The sequence below is a fragment of the Tigriopus californicus genome, chromosome 6, assembly GCF_007210705.1.
Source record: "Tigriopus californicus strain San Diego chromosome 6, Tcal_SD_v2.1, whole genome shotgun sequence".
In the NCBI taxonomy this organism is placed as follows: domain Eukaryota; kingdom Metazoa; phylum Arthropoda; class Copepoda; order Harpacticoida; family Harpacticidae; genus Tigriopus; species Tigriopus californicus.
The window spans coordinates 9,487,919-9,511,231 of record NC_081445.1 but is presented as its reverse complement, the minus strand read 5'-3'; the positions used below and the strand labels follow the sequence as shown (position 1 = coordinate 9,511,231).

General features: G+C 38.0%; 1 protein-coding gene across 1 annotated transcript in view; it reads right to left on the bottom strand.

Annotated features, from left to right (window-relative positions):
• LOC131882346 (short transient receptor potential channel 6-like) overlaps window positions 1–23,313 on the bottom strand; it is a gene marked incomplete in the record, with an annotated part of 48,886 nt that overhangs the window by 12,564 nt on the left and 13,009 nt on the right. Inside the window, 3 exon segments of the mRNA XM_059229465.1 lie at window positions 988–1,127; window positions 8,505–8,709; window positions 16,604–17,498. Coding sequence (XP_059085448.1) covers window positions 988–1,127; window positions 8,505–8,709; window positions 16,604–17,478 — 1,220 coding nt within the window.

The following is a 23,313-nucleotide window of genomic DNA, read 5'->3' as shown; positions in this document are numbered from 1 at the left end:
GTTGGGGCGAGTCCTTTCATTTTTTTACTTTTTGCTAAAAATAATAGTTTAAAAATGGCAAAATGGGTGGTCGTGCCGGGAATCATAAATTACTTTAACGATTCTTACTCATAACGATCAATTTCCTGATCCCTAACATCACAACACACATCAAAATTCACCAACGTAAAATGCCTCATTCAACAGTTCTTTTCAAAATCATATCTAAAGGGGCCATTATTTGCAACATCGGACAGCCCAAACAAAATGGGGAGGAGGCACGGTGGATTTTTACATTAACTACTCGTAATATGCCATGAACACAATATTTTTCGGGTTAATATGTTCCTGAGTCAATAATTATATTTGACATTTTGATAGAATTAGCCAAAAACAACTTAAACGGATTGGCCCTATATTTGGTACAGGCTGATTCACAAAGTGCCCTCTGAAATGTAGAACGTAAACCATATTTCGTTTAGCGTAGGAAGCCTATTGCCATGGAACAATTTTGGTGACAGGTTATTCTAGACAAAGGTCTTTGAGTTTCGTGCCGTCCAAGAAGCCATAATGGCTGTATTTGTGCAATTTTCACAAATAAAAAAAATGTTTTTCGAGGTTTTACTTCTTCTGTTGTGGATTCTCAAACAGTTCCAGGAACTGTAAGTTAGACAATAGAAAAATGGCAATTTCCTTGACCCTTCCAACCAAGTTAATAAGTCGACCTTTCCGTCTCAAGTTCAATATCCTTTTTTGGCTTGATTACCTCCAAACGTCCTAATCAAACCCAAAACGTCACAACATAGCGTTGAGGAATTGAGGGAAAACTTAAAACTATAACAATAACAGAGAAAAAGCTTCAAAATGGTCATTTGAATGGATTAGTACCTTTTAAGATCAACAATGTTGATACAACAAATGTGAATTTGTTACAATTTGATGCCTTCTCTTTTGGAAATCAATCTTACTACTGATGAAACTGATCATTAAGTGTGTCTGCTTACCGGGTTGCTCCACGGGCAACATTGAGAAAACACGGGAAACAAGAACAAGAGAAGATAACACGGAATTTGCTTGAGAACGTGCATAAATCGAAGATACCACGGCATGTCAATCCACAGGGTCTGGTTGCGGGCCGCATAATCTTCCTGCAAATGGAACGAGAATCTCTCTGTTTTTAATGGCTAATCAGTAATCAGATAGAGCCCTGTTAATCGGGAAGGAAACAGTTTTTTCTGGTAACTAATACCAATACAAGAAATAATCAATATTAGAGACAGTTAAAGTATGCATTTTACATTCCATGTCCTTCACAGGTTTAATTGCATATCAAGCATTATTCATTGTTTTTTGCGCATTTTTAATTTGGGTATAGCACAAAACATATAAGTATTTTGCGACAAATTGAGCCTTGCAGCTGAGTGGCCGAAAATGCAGAGCTAATAATAAGCCAAATCCTTCTCCTCAGAAGTGGAGGGTTCGATTCCCGCCATCGTAAGTTCACTTTTTTGTAAAGGATATGTGGGTAAGTGCATTTTCAAAAGAGAGTTTCCCAGTTTAATTCTCCTACCCAACCTTTCTTAGCAAGACTTATAGTTCTAACAATACCCACAGATAGAGGACAATTGTTATGGCAGGCACACTTTGTTGACAAGGCTCACCCTTGAAAGTGTCTGCAAAAATCAATGAACTTGTGACTGCACTGGGCTGTTGGCAATTTGCTAGTTTGATTGTCAACGCACATTTCCAATGAACTTAACTGAAGGTGCAGATACAATGAAATAATAATGAAATAGAATTCTGGAATTTAGGTTTGCTAGAGTGAATCAAATTCGCATCGTTCTTGATGCCTAACATGTAACATTTTTGCTGCTTTCAAAACCGTTCTTACCGTCTGCAGTCACTACTTTGCGATGATTTGTCATTAATTCGCTTTGTCAAATTCAGTGTAGTTTCGTGATTTTGAGCCCAAATGTTAGTTTCAGAGCATATCTTTTTGCATGTTTTGACCGGTTGTTATGCATATTTGTTTGCCTATTTTGGCCAGCTTCTATGCCTTTCTTATGTTACCAAATGGACATTTTTTCTGCATATTTCGATTTTCTCTAATCATTACTCTAGGGGAGAAACTAACAGGGTCTCTAGGGGAAACAAAGGACAAAACGCCATTTTAAGGGTTCGAAATTGATACACAAGACAAATTGCAGAAGGATTGCTCGAGTGTTTCGTGGGAACTTTTTCATTTTCGGTGGAATTCCAAAAATAACGACGCTACTGATATACAATGTTATCCACTTGGAAACTTTATATCCACTCCTTTAAGACCAATGATTGTTCGTTTTACATGATTGTTTTGATCCGAATTATTCCAATTATTATTCGTTCTTCCTCAATAAGGTTTAAACACTGAGCAGTAGGCAATGAGTTCAATTATTCTTTTAGTTGTAAATAGCAGCCGCTTTTGTTACTTCAACCAATTACTAAGAATAGTTAACTTTAGGTGTACCGTTAGAAGAAACTTTTCATTTTCGTAAATATATTAAGCGTTGGAAAAAGCAAATTGTTGTTTGACGCTTGTTGGCAGTCTTGAAATGCAATCCAAAAGAATTACTTCATCACACCTGTCACCTCATACCGCTATTTTGCCTTTCCTGGGTGGACTCCTGATTTTCTGGACTGTTGCCGTTATTCTGATAAGAGGTTGGACAAGTGAAGCAAAATTCGTCATCGAGTCTCTTGGAAAAATGGATGCACAAGGATACCACCATTATTTTAACACTGATGGAGTAGTCTTAGTATTTGTTTCCAGTGACATGTACCAATGCGTGTTAAAACAAATGATCATTTTTTGTGGTAAAAGGCTTGGAATCAAACCTAGGTAATAATGATCTGTAACTCAAGCAAGGAATGTTTAAAAGTAGAACTGCGTTTAGCCTTTGCTTTTCAGGAGAAGAGTATATCTGAGCCAGAATAGGAATTTATGAGTGGACACATTGCCATTGAAGAAAGAGTTAATCTGAAAGAGTAGGAAAAAGTCTCTTCTTCAAAAGGTGTTCTTCGATATACCTTGCTCAGAAGGTATTGTGGGATTAGCTTTGATACAGTTCCTAGGAGAGTGGAAAGCAGCAATTTGAACAAAAGAGAGTTCAAGAGAGATTGAATGCACCAACAGCCTCTTTGATTTTCAAGCACATGAATGTACTCTCAAAAACAAAGTGAACCATCAAATGCTACTAAAGCTGACATTTTGGCAAAGCTCATGGAAAGTATTAAAATAGCTCATGTAATTTCAAAGTATCAACCCTAGGGATAAGAATTCATCAAAAACCATTTGTGACCACCTGGCAGAAAATGGCACAAATCCCTTCAAAGTTGACCTTTGGAATTGAGAAGTTGCCTTGGACGAGAAGAGATTAATGGCCGTTTTTGACCTTCTAGAGAAATTTGCGACAGAGAGTAGCAAATAGTCAATTTTTGCCAGTTCTAAATAACTGTCTCTTAGCTTTATTTCTAATATTTATATTTGTGTAGAAATATCGGATTTCTGGACTTGCTAACCGTCTGAAGGTTGACTTTCCCTTGAGGGCTGTCAAATAGTCTCAAATGTGTAAGTATTATTTCTGCCATTAGAAGGCCTTGTATTCAGGGATGAGAAATCATTTAAAGCCATTTTTGAACACTTGCTAGAAAATGGTGGCAGAAATTCCTTCAAAGACGATTTTTACCATCAAGGAGATAACTTGAATGGGAGATCATTGAAAGCCACTATCGACCACCTGGCAGAAAGTGGAGTGGCAAAAATTCCTTCCAGGTCAATTTTTTCCGTCACTGCTTCGATGGGATACAAGATCTACCAAATGTGTTTCAGCCTTTTGAACAGGTCCAGGAATCAAGACGTCCTCTAGTTATCTTGCAGTTTGCAAAAGCAAAAACTGATCTTTATGTTACCAATGTCTCTTGGCCCAAAAAAAAGAGCGAACACACCCTTTGAGACTTGAACCCCTGTTTCCAGGCCATTGTTGTGCTGACAAGGTCTAAAATTTGTCGCAACAAATGGCTGGCTTCTCTTTGTCGTAAAACATAATTGAATTTACCCCAATACAATTCGTCCAATCAGCCAAAACACGACATTTCTCAGGAAAATTGGACGAAAGAACAAGACAAATAGCGTCAGTACTCAATCCGAACAACTCAATAAGTTTTTGAGTCAATGAAGCTTAACCAAGTGCTTGACACCTTCAAGAAGAAACTAGTCTAAAGAACGACTTGTAGCTCCAGTTTTCAAACTGACTTGAGAAATAAAACAGAGTGAGCAATTCCCAAAGCTCATAACAGCAACTCGAGCTTTTTGAACCGGAACTTAAGGCTCATTTAAAGCTACGGTTCTCTTTCTTCTTAAAAGAAATTCGTTACTGCCAACTGCAGAGGCCAAACTACGATTTCCCGCTTTCCTCAAGAAGAATGAGAGACTCTGGAGACGCTTCAGAAGACAACCAACTTAATGAGAAACTGTGATTAATAGATTTCGAGCTCATATTTTATTGCTATAATAATACAAGACAGTACAAGTATAAAAGTACAGCCTGAACATGTACTGTTTTACAACGGAAAAATGAATTGCAGTTGGAAACTGCTGAATATTTACTAGAGAAGATTCCTTCGTTGAATTTTTAATCTGGATAACTTTGAATGCCTTTCGAGTGAATCAAAGGTTCACAAGTAAGTTAGATGAGTTTGTCGCGACAGATCCATGAGAAAAAATGTTCGTCCATTCGGATAAGATTCTTCCCAGCTCTTCAAGTCACAATAGAAATGAATTTTGAAGATGTGCAAAACTATACATATCTGTTGTTGTTTTTGCGGGGGAATATTCATTGGACTATAAATAAAAGATTTTTAAACTCATCTTTACCTTGATATCAATTGGGATAGTTAGGCATTTCTTTTTTGCCTTCAAAGTCAACTTGGCAATTAAATTATCTCTACTGAAATCAATTTTTGATCTCATACCTCGATTGAGACACTTCCAATAAAGCCGGCTGAAAATGTGGCTCATCTGATCCTTTCGTACCTTGTGGAACCTTTTGTAAGGTCACACCGTATTCGTATGTCTCAATAGGGACCCTTACGTTCAACGCCAGACAGCCCAAACGAAATGGCGAAGGAAAGAAAAGTTCGGTAGATTGCTAAATACACTATTTGTAACATGCCATGAGTGCAATTACTTCTCCGAACATTATGTGACCTGAGCCACTAAATGTTCATACGATTTTAGTAAAATTAGTCAAAAATAACTCAAACGCATCATAATTGAAAAGTGAGAAATGGACCAAATCAGCGCTTTATTTGGTTGAGGCTAGCTCACAAATCGCCCTATGGAGTGCAAGATGTGAACCATATTTCGTGTAGCATAAGAAGCCTTTCAAGCTCGCCTGAAGTTAGTAAAGTGTACAGATAAAAATAACCACCATTAATAACGCCAGACACTGCATAAATTAAAAGTTCGGTAGATTTTTTATTTCGAGGTACTACTGCGTCATTCGTTAGCTTTGGCTGTTCACTGGACAGACATGAGATGATAATCTTTTTTGATGCATCCAGAAATGCATCCCACGCTAGATTATTCTTTGAGCCTTGGAATTCAAGATTCAAAGAAAGGCGTGCAAAACTTCGCCAACTGTGATTCCGCAACGGATGCGCTCGAGTGGCTGGGAAACCTTGAATCGTTGAACCACTTGACGTTTATTGTCTTCAGACAGGGTGCTCCATTGATGCGATTGTCAATCTCACCAGTAAAGGATATACCTTTCCGCAATATGGAGATAAAAAAAGAAGATCTAATAACTTTGCAAGATACTGGAATCCCAGCCTTCTGAGGTGCACTTCATATTAGGGCGAATATTGAAATGTTGACAGTATGATGTCACATAACTTGTGGTAATTACTTTACAACTGTACCAGTTTATCTTTATTATGACTCTTAGTCATGTTGATATTTGCAAAATTCAGTTTGATATATGGTGGACATAAAATTTAAATGTATGCTAAAATCGCAATGTGACAAACGATTTGACTAGACTTTGTTCGGTGCACATCAAAGAAATTGTATGCATATTTCAGAACTCTTTTACAACGCAATTGAACATCTCAATAACTGCAACATCTCTGCAAAATCTGCTTTGACGAAGATCATCTTTCAAGACAAGTAAAACTAAAAGACATAATGTAATATGCATTTAAGTAGGTTTTTAAAGTCGAAGACAGGATGATAACAAAAAACGCCAGTTTTGAGACGCTTTTTACTGGTTACTGATCCCGATAATTTTACAAAGTTTTATGGAATTTAACTGGGGAGTTTTGGGTCATATTATTTACTTTATGCTGTTGGTTGACCGTTTGATTTGGTCTGAGTTATTAAAACAACCAGTGGTTCAGATGCGATTTTGTTTCTAATACTTGATTTCACAATAGTTCGAAAAAAATCTTGCTGAGCCAAAATTCACGGCCAGAACATTTATCTATCCATTATCCATCCGATTTTTCAAATACCTATAGTGTGTCAAAATGGGGTCAAAGAGACATTTGACCCATTGCCACACATTTTGTACAACGTAATTAAAAGTTCTTATCAGACAATTGCTCTGCTTTTTATATCCGAAATATCTCCCAATATAATGGTACACCTCAATTTATATTAAATCTAGTACAGCTTAATGAATGAATCTCATCAATTTGTCATTTCAGTCCGGCACAAAGCCATTTTTCTAGAAAATATGCCGATTTTGAGCCGATTTGAAATCATTCTGGCAAATCTTAAAGTTTCTGGAGATAAAAAAGCATCACAAACGTCACAATTGAGAATGTGTGAAATTGCAATGCTTTGGAAAGGAACAAGCTACTCAACTGAAGATTGAACTCTTGCTTGCTAAAAAGCCTAATCCTGTCTTGCATAAAAGGAAAATCGAAGTGACAACAAGTGTTAAAAATGAAAAAGAGCAATTTCGTAGACGTTCTTTCAACAGAACTTGTGTTAAGTGTGCTCGCCTAGATGGTCTAGCTTGACAAATTAACTTTCTTTCCTCATTGCCGACAAAAGAAACCTTTCGAAACACTTGGGCTGACAATAAACGTCAATTTCCTAGAGGGTATGTCTGCAACAATCATCTAATTGTCACATGTCCAAACTTGACCGAAAATGGCAGGGAAAAGAAGCTCAGAAAGAAAGGCTCGATTTCTATAAAAGTCGTTATGATGAATGTAGAATATTGAAACAGGATGGTCACCTGAGTGTCAACTTGTTAATACTTGAAATTTGAAGTAAATAAAACGACATGTATTGCGGTTTTTTATTTACTTTTATAGATCTGATATGATAACCATTAAATGTCTTAATAACAGGGTGAATAAAGAGAAGCAAAGATAAATAAAGGAATTTTGAAAGCTTCTTAGCATTAACCACCATGACACATCAAAACCAGAAAGGAAGCAGTTGGTTTTACATTATGTGTCTTTCGACCATCCTAAAGGTCTAGGCAAAGAAATGACATTCCAGAGATATTTCGGTTTAACCAAATCACAATCACGAAAGTGAAGGCAATCTTGCTTTGAATATAATTGTTTGCGTGGTTTTAAGAATTTGTGTTTCACAGAGAGAAACGTTAATGGACTGGTCGGTGGGAGTGACGCTTCTCTCCCTAGGGCTCTTGACCCATCTAAAGGTCTGGGTTTCCCCAATGTATGATAGATCATTCAAGACCGTCATGCAAGGGTGCCAAGCAATAAGATAAAGGTCATTCTCTCTTTATTTACTGTACGCTTGGGAGAAGGAGACGTAGATAAGATTTGGCTCCTCATTCCAACCAAAAAAAGGACCACAAGTGAAGGGTCAATTCCGGTTTTTGCTTTTCTCTCTCCATTTAAAGTCAAAAGAGAATGACAAAATCAATGGCCTGAATCTCAAACTTCAAGTCCAATAGCGGACTGCAATACATCTGATGGTACTGAAGGATTTTTTGTAATGTACGTACTACAAGTCACGGGACCGGCAATGTGTCAGAACTTCCATTTGAAAATAAAACACAATGCGAAGAGTAAATTTTTTTAGGACTTCCAGAGCGTCATATTGCCATAATTGTCTTCATTCTTGGTTAAAATGAAAGCGGTGTACTGTTTTGAAAGTTTTTAATTACAAGCATCAAAATGGCCATCCGCCCTCTGAGACCATTGCCATTCTCCTCACTCGCCCTAAAACTCATTTCGTCCAACATTTTTTGGCAGTTCTTAAAAGTTAGAACGGACAGAAGAAATACCCATGTGTTCCACCTCCTTGACGGTTCCAAAGCTGTGCCAAACTCCCTCTTCAATGACGATAGCAGGCGTCACCAAAGCAGAAGTGAAGCCAATTTTCGGAATGTCCTTGAAACCTAGTGTCCACGCAATAACTCAATTTGTGTAAAAGTATTGTCCTCTCCTTCACCGAAGGAATTGAGACCGAGGAGGCATGGAAATTGAACGGCACCCTGTACCTTGAATTCGGTTTCCCCGAACTTTTTGAGCAAAACGTATTGAAAGCGCTCGTGGGCGACGAATTTCTTCCGAGAATCCAGAATGGCCATGATGTAGTTGGCATCTTTATGAGTGATCCCGTCGTGGGTTTTGGTCTGAAGGAACGTCTCCACCTCCTCCAGGTTCTCACATTGTTCCAGCAATGAGATAGCATAGTCTTCACACCTGGAAGGAATCGTGGAAGGGGTTTGAGTTTTTCATCTCCGTCCGGTCAAAATGAAAGGAGAAAAAGCTGAGATAAATTTGGTTCAAGTGGTACGAGTATTTTCATTTTTATTGCACTAGAAATTGTTCCATGCAGAATAAATATGTTGCTCGTGTGATACGCACCCACTCGTACCTGCGTCGAATTGCTTATCAAATCTCATATGTCTGGATGAATTCCAGCTCCATGGAAATCTTTTTCAAACTATTCCATTCTCTTCTTTTGGCTTTTTAAGATCGTTGATACGTACGATATATTTCGTTGATGGGTTTCTTTCGAAGATACGGGAAAACATTTGGGACAACTTGACAAAGTCTTGATGGAGGCTCACGTGGCAATTCCATTTGTTTTAGGTTTTTCTAGATTCTAGGACCAAGATGAGTACATTCCACTTTCAAAAGAAAAAACAATTTTTGATTCTTTTAGGCGGAGGTTACAAAGCTGAATGGATTATGCATTCACAATGATTAACTGCTGCAAAGATGTTTATAAAATGGAAGACAATATTAAAAGGATTTTTTTCAAATTAATGGGAGAGGGAGTAAAAGATGACCACCATTATTGATTGGGGTGTCACACAAGCCAGATTTGCAGCGGTAGCATCTATAGAGTGATGAAAAGCTCTGAGAATTCGCCCACTCAAAGGTAGTGTCTCCAAGCTTTTTGCTCATGAGTTTTCATTTGAACAATTTGTTGTTAATTTTCAATTTTGGATATTTTTGGGCTTGCCATATACCAGATTGCAAGCAAAACAAATATGTGATTGAAATATTTTTCCAAATGGCAAACAATTGTGTAAATTTGAGTTTGCGAACCTTGGATGAATTTTGATCATAATACTTTCAATAGCAATCATGGTCAGCCTATTCAACTGAAAATCTGAGGTAGTATTTTTCACGTTCCAATCAAGTTACAGGAATAGCTGTGTGTGGTCTCTAATTTATGACATGAACACAAGTGTAATAATTCCAAAAAGCAAGGAGCTAACAAACTTGTTTACAAGACAAAACTGTGAATGAAAAATTTTATGTATACAATGTTTATTAGAGTGAATAAATGAAGAGGTTTGTAATTTTAGAAAACGAGTAATCCCAACAAATAATTATACCAACATGGACAAACTTCCAAGTCTTGAAAATGACTATTTAGTGTAGAAAAAGTACCAAATCTATTTTATACAATTTTGGTGTTGTTTTTCATGGTTTTTCTAACCGCTAGGGGGAATGTAATCCCCAGTCCCATTAAAATGAAAGGTTATAATTCGTCAACTTGCTACCTTCTAATCCTTATATGATATTTGGTCTGCCAACGCATTTGAGTTGGCAGAGCAAGCTAGTTGTTGAATGCAAGGGTTAATCTGGAATATATAGACGTCAAGTTCCACACATTTTTTTATTTCATATCAAATGCTTTAAAATAAGTATTTAATCAAATTCAAGCTGGAAAGCAAACGTGCTAAAATACATTTGGCAAATATGTAACGCATAAGCTGAAATATATCAAAACTAAATTCAAGACCTTTGCAAACTTGTACCCTGAGTACAATTGAAAGATGTGCCCAATTTTGTTACAAACTGACTTATCATCTCATCAGCTTATTGAATTTGGTAGTTTTCTTTCATTATTGCCTAGACTAAGGCAAACCTAAAGTGGGCTTTGCTTAAACATAATATTACCACTCTAGCTTCAAGTAATGTCTTAAAAGCCTTTTAAAAGCCGAAGAAAATGCGTTAGCTGGTTGAAAATAGAAATTAGGCTGGGGAAAAAGCCATGCAAAAAAACAGACTCCAGCAGTCCATGCCAAATCGAGTTGTCTGTGGACAGAGCCGCAGAAGTGAGAACACGATGAAGAAAGCGAAACTAACGAAATGAACTCTTCAACGATCTCGGGGCCATCGGCCGCTTTCTGCTCCAGTTCCCCTGAGAATTGACTACTAAAGATCTGTTTACGATAAGCAAGGCACAAACGGCTCTGACAGTTTGATGACACATAAATTCAATTAAAAAGCAGCTTCAGAGTTCACCAGGATAAGAAAACACAAACTAAAGTGAACATGAACAGGATTGATAATTGAGAATACATCTAAGTCAATAAAATCTTAACCCCGTCTCCCCATTTGGAGATCAAAGCCACCAAGTTCATAAAAATGGAAATTGTATCAGTTGACTTCAACCGCGTTTCATGTTCTTAGGCACATAATTTTACCTTGGAGGAATTACCTTCAGATTCTTTGAGGAAACATTTTTTTTAAAAACTGACAGTTCTTTGAGAAAGCAAAAAAAGAGAAAACTAACATGTACGGCGCAATTTATCTTTGATAGATGATTTTGTAACAGAAAGCATGTCATTTCGAACTTTTATGTGTCTCGTCTCGAAAGCGCTCGACCGTTCCAACTGATAAGTTAAAAATCTACTTAAACTTTGTCATTACATGAAAATCTCAAATGAGACGGCATAACCGTACAATGCTTATCGAGAGATTTTATCGCATTTCTAAAATATTAACAAAAGATAGTTGTTAACAGAGTAAACATGGTCAAAATAAGATTTAAAAATTGAATTTGCTACTGGGTCGACGATTTGATTCTCCAAGTTAGACATGAAATGGAGTCAAAACACTAAAACAGTATATTCTTCCTGCACTAGCTAGTATTACTTGGTATGAATAATGTTAGTAGAGGTAAGAAGGGCACTAACAATTGATATGGAGATTGAAATTAGACAGAGCGAGGCAAGCGCTCTATAACTTTTTTAGGTTTCCTGTGTGCTCCATATCTTAAGCAATACACATAACAATATCTTTTTTTCGTAATATAAAATATTTTGAAAGCCCCTCAGATATGAATTTGTGAATATGGTGCAGTATTGAAACTCATTTACCTCGTCATCGAAAGTTTGTTCAAGCTTGTTCCAAGGTTTTCCATTTGTTTAACAGTCACCTTTCTCCCAAAAGCAATTTGAATGGGGGCGGGAAATTTGATTTTTCCTCTTATCATCCTTTACTTCAAATCATCAAAAATAAAGATATATAGAAATATCAAATCATTTGACATGGAGGTCAAAGACCTATTTTCCTGGGTTCAACAAAGCCTTGTCCTATGAAGTCACAGACATAGATCTCTCAAAATTCCTTAGGGAAGCGGTCAAGTTCATGCCGAGCGCCCATGATCATGTGCCTCAAAGTTTTTCGTACTCTGTAGCGACATTTCATTGTTATTTATTGATATAAAAACCGAGCAAGAGATAGCTTTGAAATTTGAACAATGTGAAGGCAAAGAGCGAGTTGCGAAATGTTGTCGTTCGAGCTCGTTCCAAACCCAGGTGATTTATTTAGCTTCTCACTGGCTCTCTATGTCTCTAACGTAGAAGTACAGTAGAAGTAGTAGTAGTAAGTAGTAATGGTCCTTCTCAAAACAAATGTGACTTCAAAAGCTGCAAAAGTCATAAATCAAAGGCACTTTTTGTATCCTCGCGAAAGTTTGCCCCTTGTTAAAATACCGAAACAAACGGATAAAAGTGAGGTAGAACTTGCTCATCTTTCTGATCTAGCGTTGGCTGGTGTTCAATTACAAACCCAAGCAGGGTTCATGCTTGACATGTTCCGAGCTAATTCCTCGATCGTGATTCGGAGGGCCGACTGAATATGAGAAAGAAGATTCCACTTCGGTAAGTTGGGATGCAATCAGTGTTCTCAGACTTGATGGACCACCATTATTGGTTTATTGGTGAGGCATAGAAAGGATTACCGAGTGGGCCTTCAAGTAATACTGTACTATTCAGCGCAGTACAGAAACGATGACTTCTCGCACTCAGAGCTTGAGATGTGTACAGGGTGTTGCAAAAGTAATGGACCATTTCTAGTTTTCAAGTGTTCTAAGTTGTTTTATTGTGCATTGATGTAATAAATCAAAATTCTATTGCTGTTGTAAAAAATAGAAATTGTCATTGCTTGCCAATATGATGATATGCTTTTATGTTGATATTGTTGGGGGCTAACTCTTTTAAAAAGAAGATTGGTTCAAAACCATGTTTAGGGGAATTGACCAGGAGGATAAAGCACTCACCACTCGCTAGAGACCCGAAGACCTTTCAAATGAAGTCAAACGAGCTTTTGAGATACAGCCTGGTCAAGCAGCATAATTTTTGCACTACTTCGAATTCGATTGATATTCATAAATCGGATGGTCTAAAAGTTTTTCAATACTAAAAATTTCGAACCCCTTGAAAAATACCATGAAATGGTATGGTCTCAAGTTCATCTGTTTAAGCAACGAATCTGATTTATCAGATTTCTAGAAGGATTTCTGTGTTTGTTAGATTACATTTACATAAGATCCTCTAATCCTGTCCTTAAATTTATAAGAAAAACGACAATGTCCCATATTGTTTATGCCTACATACATGAAAAGAGTTGTAGCTGTTTATCAAGAGAAGGAATAAAATATTTTCATTCACATTTCTTTGACCCATCACTCATTCACAAAAATAAAAAAATGGTAATGATTCGCTCACTATTATCTAATGACTGGGCCATCTGGCCCATAAAGTAAAATTTTTAGGCACAAATACATCAAAAAGAAAATTTGTCTAAAAATGTGAATGAATAGCGTAGAGAGGGGAGCTCTCTTTCTCGGCTTGCCCTCTGATGATGGGTGTCCGTATTGAGGGATATCTCCGCGACATAAATATTTACCTCACCCTTGGGAATGATCACAGGTTCGCCCTTGTATGGTGCTAAAGGAGCAACTTATGTTGTGATTTTAATGCTACATAGAGCTTGAACTCGGTTGGTGGGGATCAAACCATGCACAATGGAAGGTGTTATGTTCTTGTCTCATCTAGTCACTCTGCTCTTTTCCTTCAATGCATGCTCTCGGTGATTCATCTCTCTTCTGTGTATATATACCTATAACTCAAGTCAATAAACAACTTGCCATCCACCGGCTCACGACCATCGAACAGAAGGGAAAGCGGAGGGCTCTACCAACTCACTAAACAACTTTTTTGAGGGCTTCCTGGAATGACTGGGAACGGAATTTCCAACATTTAATAAAAGAACTGATGTATTTTGCTTAGATTTGCATTCTACTAAAAAAAAATAAGGTTGATGGATCTCTTGAACTTGGGTTTGATAAAGAATTTTGACCAAAAACTTGTCGAAGTCTGACTTGAATCCTGCTACATAATTAACGCTTACTTTTTCCCTGGGAAAATTAGAAGAAGCAAATTGTACAATGAAGGAGCCCAAGAAAGAAAATACGATAACTTCATTTTTCGAACTTGCCTGGATTTTCAAGGGCTTTGAGATGCTTGCAAAACGCACGTTAAGCCTCTTCGGTCGCTGCAATTGACCCTAAAGCCTGGGTTGGAACAACGGTTATGAGGGCTTTTTGAAAACGAACAGTATCAGAGACCTTTTTGAAAACGAACAGTATCAGAGACCTTTTGCACCTTCTCTGAATCCTGTACAATCCCAACCTTTCTAACCTCTTCCATCAAGAGAGCTCTCTCATACCTTCGAAATTCCGAATGAAGCTTTTTTCCGACTTATCCGACCTTTTGCAAGCTTGCTGAACTCATTGGAGCCCAAATGGGCGAGGCACATTCAAGATGTAGCTGAACAATCGACTTGTACAGAGTTAGCATCGTGATACTCTCTCTGGAGTTAAACGTCCGATAGATCCAATTTCAGGCATGAAAAGAAGCATTAGAAGCCAAGTCCAATCAACAAAAATTCAATAACATCCATCTATGCATGTCAGTGGGATAAATGTAATTTAATTGCTATGATTGCTCACATGAGAAACCAATCACAGTGTTCCAAATGACAAAAGGAAGCTGTTGAAAACCTCGCACATTTAGACCAAGGGTCAGAATGTTTGCATTTATGAAAAATATTTCGACCGAGAAGGTGCAGATCCTGAAATTACAGAGCATTCGTCTTTTTGAAAATAAGTTACTTGTAACTGTATACTCATTTTCTTTCTCACGGTGTTTAGAATGTTGTTAATTAATTTTCAACTATGCTCTGAAGACATTTAAAGAAGGTTTTTGATATTAGTAAATCAAGAAATTTAATTCCTGTTTTGCAAGAAAAGTCACTTGTCGATCAAAAAGCTATAAGATGACAATTCAAATGCACGTCACACTAAAAGTGCAGAACATCAAAATCATTAGATATGCTAGTTGCATCTTCAGTAGAAATTTCATGGACATGAATAAAGCGGCTACTTAGGTATCGCAATTTGAATGTTCCAATTTTTGTCAAAACTAAGCTACAAATGCCCTAATGGTACCTTGGCGATAGTTAATTAACGTAAATCATACTTTTACGACCTCAGATTTTCATATGAGCTATTTTCTTTCCTCTCTTCTTTCTCGGGCTCCTTCATTGTTCAATTTGCTTTCCTCTGATATTCGTAGGGAATACGTAGGCCTTGCTGATCCGGTAGCATCTTTCAAGTCAGACTTAGACAAATCTTTAGATAGCATACCAGATCAACCCTACATTCAAGGACTAGCTCGGTCTGCCAACTCAAACTCATTGGTAGACCAAATATCATGTAACCATTGAAAGGTTATAAATAGACTAATTATAACCTTTCATTTTAATAGTACTGGGGATTACATTCCCTGTAGCGGATAGAAAGCCCGTGAAAAACCAAACCAAAAAAATTAGATACATTAGTTAAAAATGGTATGGTAAGTCAATAAAAGGCACATTAGAAAGACATATTTTGAAAAAGAAATTCAGATTTCCTTCTAAGAGTATTGCATAATGGTATGCTGAAAAAATTGCGGTATTCTATTTAGCGGTAGAGTTTTCTAATTTGAATCGTGACTACAAGCCTAGTGCATATTTGATCATTACATTTTCTTTAAAATGGCATTGATTTTCATGAAATCGCAATGAACTACACAACTTGGTAAATGAAGCAGATTTACAAAATATTGAATCCAAAATATGTATTTAAAATATGTTTCAAGTTGCCCAACATGTTACTTTAAGAATATAGCATCATTCAATGTAACAAAAATAAATCCCCGAAGTTTCTGAGATAAAAAATGTGCTTAATATGTTAATCAATTTGTGGCAAGTGGTCGTCAGCGAATTTGGTGGCCAATTTTGACAAAAACTGGGATATTTAAGTTACAATAGCCATGTTGTCCCTTTATTTATGTCCATGAAATTTCTGCTGAAGGTGCAACTAATATATGTAACGATTTTGATATTCTGTAATTTTTGTGTTATGTGCCATTAAGTGTGTTTTAAGTGCCATTTTGATCAACAAGCTTTTTGATCAGCAAGTGACTTTTTAACAAAACAGAAATTGAACTTTCTGATTTACTGATATCAAAAACCGTCTTTTAAAGTCTTGAGAGTATACTTGACAGTTACTTAACAACATTCCTAACACTGTGTGGTCATGTTGGGTGCTAAGATCGAAAAGTCCGCCATCAGATCATCCAATTTTTTCGATAACTAAAATCATGTCTAGATCAAACTCTGTTTATGGCTGTGATCAGGGTCTATAAGTTTCCACAGGCACGGTCGGCGAGGAGAATCGAACCGGGAACCTTTTTCTCATGAAATCGGGAAACAATGCTAATCCCACAAACCCTATCCCTCGTAATATAAATATTGAGATATTGAAAACTGCAAAAATGCAAGTCTATTGAATTGGCTAGAGCCATGATAATGATTGGGCTTGGGCTTGCGGGAAAGAGCGACAGAACAATTTTCAATCGTGATTTCCCACTGTCGTGATCAGTGATTGCTAACGAAAGGTGGCGAGGAACTAATTAGCTCCCAAGAAAGTCATTAAGGGCGGTAATGATGCAGCGGATCCTACCTGTGTTCAATCTCTTGGTATTCCCGTTTGTACTCGGGCGTGTTTTTGGCCTTGGCCGACGCTTCACAAGCAAACTCGAAGCACTTCTTCACTGGGCAAAAGAACTCGCTGGACACGTCATTTACGTTCTCGAGAGTGGCGATTATGTACGCAGGACTAGTGATTGCCTTGAACAACTCAATTCGCTTGAGTGGGTCGGTGATCTTTTCAATTCTTTCCAAACGATATCCGTACCGAAACATGATTTTGACGCGCTCGTAATCGTTCTTCTTGGCCGCGTAGAGCAATGACCCGCTATTGATCTTGGGTCCTCCAGTGGAGCCTGCATAAGCCTTGCTTTTGTGCGTGAACTTCTTTGTTTTGTTGGACAGATTCCACTTGAGAATGGAGTGGAGAATATTGCTGTCCTCTTGAACAGCTGCACAATAGACCGCATGCTCTATGAGCTCATTCATGTCGGTGAGGGTCTTGATCTTTTTGTTGTTGTGGAAGTTGTCCAAGATGCCCAAGACCAGATGCTCGTCCTCGACCTTCACGGCCGACCTTAAAGCCTCTTTAATAGAAGCGTCCACATTGCCACGTGTCTCCTCTGACGCCGTGGTAAGGAAGTCAATGATCTCTTCTATGATGTCAATGTTTTGCGTGCTGGCCACGGCCGTGGTGACGCACTCCTTGCAGAACTTCTTATCGTTGAACAAGTTCCGATTGACATCCTCCTTCAGAACACTTAGGTCTTCATCCTTGATAGCCTGCAGAATGGCTTCCCGACTTAAATCCCCGACCCTGGTCATGCCATTGCAAAAGAGGGCGTCCACAGACTTGATCTCCCAAGAGAATCGCATTTCGGGATAAAGGCTGGACATGTTCATGTCCATGGTTGTAAAGGCTCGGGAATCTGAAAGGCGGAAACGGGTTTTGAACCTTTTATACACTCATGTCAGTCATGTGCTCAGATTTTCTTTAAGAACTAATCATGTTCTGCATATGAAGGGGGAAAAATGGCCGACTTTTTCCCGAGGGGATTTAGGAGAATGAACCTGTCGCTGTGCCTTGAGGGTGCAATGAAATTTACATTTTATTTAAATGGTAATCCTGGTCTTTGGGCGCTGGTGAGGCTGTCTGAAGGCCATTCCAGGACAGGATATGATATTTTGTGGCCTTTTGTATACATCCTGTGGAACACTTTTCTCTTCATGGTGGTACAGGCACCAAAGGCGAAACTTATAAAGGGAGGCAATTCAACTTGACCGTGCATTGGTAAAAGAAAGAAGTAGGTCTAAGTTTATAATTTCAATTCATTTGAAATAAACGAAAGTATGGGCAAAAAACATGTGTTTATTTTTTTTGCTGTTAGAAAATTTGTGACAAAGTGGGTAAATTGTCATCCTTCGCGTCGTTTGTCAGAACGCTCATCTGAAGACTTTTCGACCTCTGTTCTTTCGTCAAGAACGAAATTCCTTTCCGTTTACTGGGTCATGACTTTTCGCCTAGATGTCTCTCTTTGAGTTTCTTACTCATTTTTACATTTAGCCAACAGATGAATTCGAGGGCAAAAATAGCGAAGAAACCGGTAGCAAAAGAAGAATTTGCTTATTTGTTTAACTATTTCATGTTTATGTATTGAGTCATGGGACAATTCTTTCCCAAGGATTGCCATTTGATGTTGGGTGTCCCACAAACCAACGGCCAAGAGTACATATCACTAAACAGCCATGCATACGTAGAAGTAATCAGAAAATATTATTCGCTGTTACAAGGCTCTCTTTGGTGTGAGTTGTGGGTGCTGACGGTAGAGGGCGCAATCATAAATCAGCAGCAGTAGCCTTGTTAAATGGTTACTGATAATAGTTGTACTGGAAAACCACAACAAACCCCTATTCACTCTTCTTCCTTTTCTTTTCAGTGAAGTTCCAAAAAAGGCGACGTTATCGTGTAATGTCACAGCTCTCATTACATTCGTTGAAGATTCATTGTAACGAAGCATTTTTGACCTTCAGGAATGGAAGCAGGTTCGCCTCCTTCAGCTGCCAAAGCGAGCGATTTATGCTGTACTGTATTTCCCAACAAAAGCTGGGACTTGGCCAACATCAGGGGCCATGAATCACATACCACCATACGTCAGGTTCCGGTCTGATAAATAATACCTTAAACCTTTAAAAAAGGATGACATTCTTACAAAAATACTACTTTTCAGGGCTTAGCCGGGATTTGAACACGACACCTCGTGCGCCCGAACCATACCCCTAGACCTCTGAGCCACACTGACAGTTTAAGGTACTAAAATATTGCCTGTATTAAGTCAATAGGACCTTTGCTCAAACTAATTTTTGGGGGGCCGAGAGAGTCGCTCTTATTATGAAATAGTGGATCTTGGATCTGTTGCTACAGGACTAAATCCATGCTCAGCAACAGTATAACAAACAAAAATTGTTCTCAAATAATTGCTGTTTAGAGCTCCACCTCACCCTTGATTGGACCGTTCTCACCTTAAAGATGGAACAAGAGGAACACGCAAGACATTTCCGGTAGTTGCACTTGATCCCAGCGGGATTGGAACAACTTTCCGGTATTCAAATTGTTGAAGTAAAATCAACAACAAGAGATCAGCCCTTCGAAATTTGTCGTGAGAAGAAAAGACGAGCGCAATAAAAATGTTATGCTCTCTCTTTGCAAGGTCCTTTAGAAAGAACGTGGGACCAAGTGATAAAATCGCTTGTTTATTCTTCCTCTGTACTCTTAGAGGGCCTTGGCCTTGGAAGTAGTATTGTATATGCTTTGGTAGAACCATCCCACAATTCATAACTGCATCTACAAAGGACGACCAACAATAAGAAAAGGCTCTCTGAGGGATTTGAAAAGATTTCCGTGCAAGCCACTTTTATGGTGGGATCATCCCGTGCTCACTTGCCACATTTCAGACATTTTGGCCGATCCAATTTTGTAAATCGTATCAATCGTCTGGGATGTTTCAAATGCTAAGGAGATAAAACCGATCACCCCCCCAAAACGGTAGTCATAAATCTCATTTGAAGAACCGAATGCTTTAGTTTGGCAACGAGAATCCGGACTGATCCCTTGTATTTTGACCTTGAAGGCCACAATACCCAATACATAAAGGGAGAAAAAATCAAATAGGGAAATCAAGTGCTTACGGGGCCGATAATGAGTGACCAGCCTAAAAAGATCCATAAATAAATAATCAAATGGAGAGGCATTGTTAAATAACAAAACCTTTTTTTAAAAATATTTTCATATGCGCTTTTCATTGAAAAAATTATCGCAATGATATAGAAATGACAGCATTTGAACTTCTTTGGTAAAACATAAAAAAGTGAGATAAGAAGTATCTGGTTTGATTTATTCAGAGCTTGAAATGTATTTTTCTTTATGAAGTATCTGGTTTGATTTATTCAGAGCTTGAAATGTATTTTTCTTTATTCCATCAAAATTGGAGCTTTGGTGTTTTACAGTATAAAGTTTAAAAAACAAGTCATTTACTACAGTCAGTCGAATAGCTTATTGGAGTCAATTATGCCCATTAATTAAAGAGAGGGTAAAAATTGCAATCAGCAGTCTTTAAGACACGACATTTTTTAGATGATAGCATTTCCAGAGCAAGCGTAATAAATTCATGCCTCAATCAATGTATGCAAAATCTCTTCCTTTTTAGTAGCTTTCTAATTTGCGTGGGACTTGTAATGAAATTGTCTATTTTGACTCATTTTTAAAGCATCATATTCCTTTTCGGTGTCAACGTGAAATACTCCGGGATCTGGCTTTTCAGCTCGTCTTTTCTACTTTGACATTCTATTCATACCTCTTTAAACAATCCTCTATAAAAAATCTATTGAAAATTACGGGTGTTTGCAAAGTAATAAAGAATTGGTCAGGAATCCTGAGTTGGTGCACATGTATGTACTTAGTGAATGAGTGCATTGCTCCAAAGTTTCAGTGCTTTGTTGATATGTCAAGTGAATCAATCTGCTTGACTGGCCATGCCTTCATTGAGCCAAAATTCTGCTACGGCAATGTCTTTGCCCGCTAAATTGGGAGGAGTATTTTCGGCACTTGGGGCAATGTTGTGCAGAAGCTCTTCATTTGAGCTGTGACGTTTACCACACGAGAAATTGAGAAAAGTTGCATTTCCATTGCAAAAGCATGTTCCATGGATCAAGTAGGATTAGGAAAGCCTTTTATGACAGCCCCCCAACTCAGGAAGGAGCGTCCACGGCAGTGTCCGGTATGAGTCTTAAATTATGGACGCCCTCTACTAACAGTTGGAACATTAGGAAGGCTCAAGGGAGCTCTTTTGAAAATCACAGATCAAGGATGACAGAAGCAAAATTTGATGTGGCCAGAAATGTAAACGACCACTAGCACAAAAAGATATGTTTACAAAGTTGTTGGATACTCCAGTACATTTTGAATGTCTGTTGTACTTCATGCTCCGAGCAACATTTCACGTTGTGCATTGATACAAACCAGCCATGCACATTTAAAGTCCTGGAATGTTGCCGAATAAACCTATAGATCCTTCCAAAATGATGTGTTTTGTAAAACTAGGGCCCTGTAATTATTATACAGGGCACTATGCAAAACCTTAGAAGCAGTCAAGATTGGAAAGTAAACCAAATAATTCCTTTTGTATTAGACAAGTGCATATCAAAAGATCAAAATATCCAAAATATTTTCCCCAAGTTTGTTTTCTTAGTTAGGAATCATATGAAGCTTATTCGTTTAAGTGAATTAACAGAACTAAACACTTTCACTTGTTAACAGCCATTTAATATTTGAGTTTCATACATTTAATACGCAAATTAACATCCAATAAGATCGTGAACCATTCACTTGTCGACAGCAGGGTGACCTCCCAGAAGTCAAGAGGTTGCGTGGGCCTAATTTCTTCCTTGGTACGCTGAAAGTGTGCTTTTTGTGTCTGAAGTCTTGAGCTTGAAGTAAGCAAAATCTTCAAAGATCATGAAAGAAAAATCCAATTAAAATTTGATTTATTACGTCGCAGCTGCCAGTCAGACAACCTGATACAAAAAGACAGCCGATATGGAAAACGTTCTCTAAATATCTGTATTGTCTCTGACAGTAGCTAAGTCACAGCAATTCACCAATCAAAACTGGCAACTCTCCTTCTTGCTTTTGAATCGTAAGAAACATGTACATGCACTCACAACAAGATTTAAAAGTTTTTTTTTTAATCACTTTCCATTGCACCCATGTCAGATCTTTTACAGATCCAAGGTAATTATTATTCTACCATAAAACAATTTATGTAAGTTCTTGATCTTGTCGTGTGTGTGTCCAAAATTTGTTCAACTTTCACTATTTTATTGTTCAACGGAAGAGCCATACCTCCCAAATAAAACACTTCATTTTATTTGGCACCATTTGCGAAACAGGACGAGCTGGGAGCAAAAGTGAACAACTCATTGCTCAAATAAAACTGGCCAATAAAGGGCTGTATAAAAAAGGCCCGTCTTTGGATAAGCTTCGTCTGTGTGTTGACAGACATGTTTGGGCCTGTTTGGGCTCAACTCACATTTCCAATAGACAAATATCGAACTTTCACCCACTCAATCTGCACTGGATAGCCAAAGGAAAAGTGGGTGAAGAGCAATTTCCACTTTCGAGCCCATTGCACGAAGGACATTACTGGGTACTTTTATCTGGCGCTCAAAGTACTGACACTCGAATACTAGATGTGGACGTAGATGTGGACCTTCTTAAAGGGCGATGCTTGGGATCTAATCCGACCTTCCCATAGCCTAGATAGAACAATCCCCTTGAAGAGAGACCTAATCCGTGGGCAAGACCGAGTTGTCAAAATCAAATGAGAATCCACACCCTTTTCCCCAGATATCCTGATCCTAACAAGCTTGAAGAGGTATTTAAGCAAAGGGAAACTTCCTGGAACTTGGCAGCCTTTGAATCTTTTGCCATAGGCCTCCGAAAGTTTTTCGTACTGTACTTGCTACTATCAATGAGTCTTTTGGGACGGAGTAAAAAAATTGTACCCCTGGCATTTGCCTTATACAGTTCATTTGAGGTTTTGAGGAGAGTTGCGACTAAAAACGTCAATCAATTATTCATTGTGCAAGTTTAAAGCGCTCTTTAAGAAAAGAAGGTTTACGCTTGAAGTGCGGAGAAAAATATCGCAAAAAGGTCTTGAATTTTGCATGCTCATGATGCCCAGGATAAAGGGTTGATTGCCAATCGAAAAGAAAGGAACTGAATTCCCTTATCTTGAAACTGATCCCATAATCATGCGGCTTCTCTTTAAGGCCTACCTCTGATTAGAGTGACCACTATCAAATTCGCAAATAATTTGAGAGGAACATATCCTGGCGTCAGTGACAGATTGAAAATAATTTTAGCCTCACTTTTGAAGGGCCTAAGATATCGTTCGTTTCGACCAAGTTAGGAACTTCCAGAAGATACTGGCCAAAACAGGTTGCCTCATTGAAACCTGAACAATAAACCGTTTTGGTTGGGATAATAATATGGGACAATAATAGGATATCAAACAAAAGCGTTGAAAAGAAAGATTTTGATGTCAAAGTTCGTTATCTTGACAATGAGGCAACATCGCACGGCGGCTTCGGACCACTTTTTTCAATGATATTTAACTTTTTACAGCTTTCTTATGGTCTATCAACCCATGACATATCGGTTGAAGTCTGCAGTTTGGGTGTTAAAAA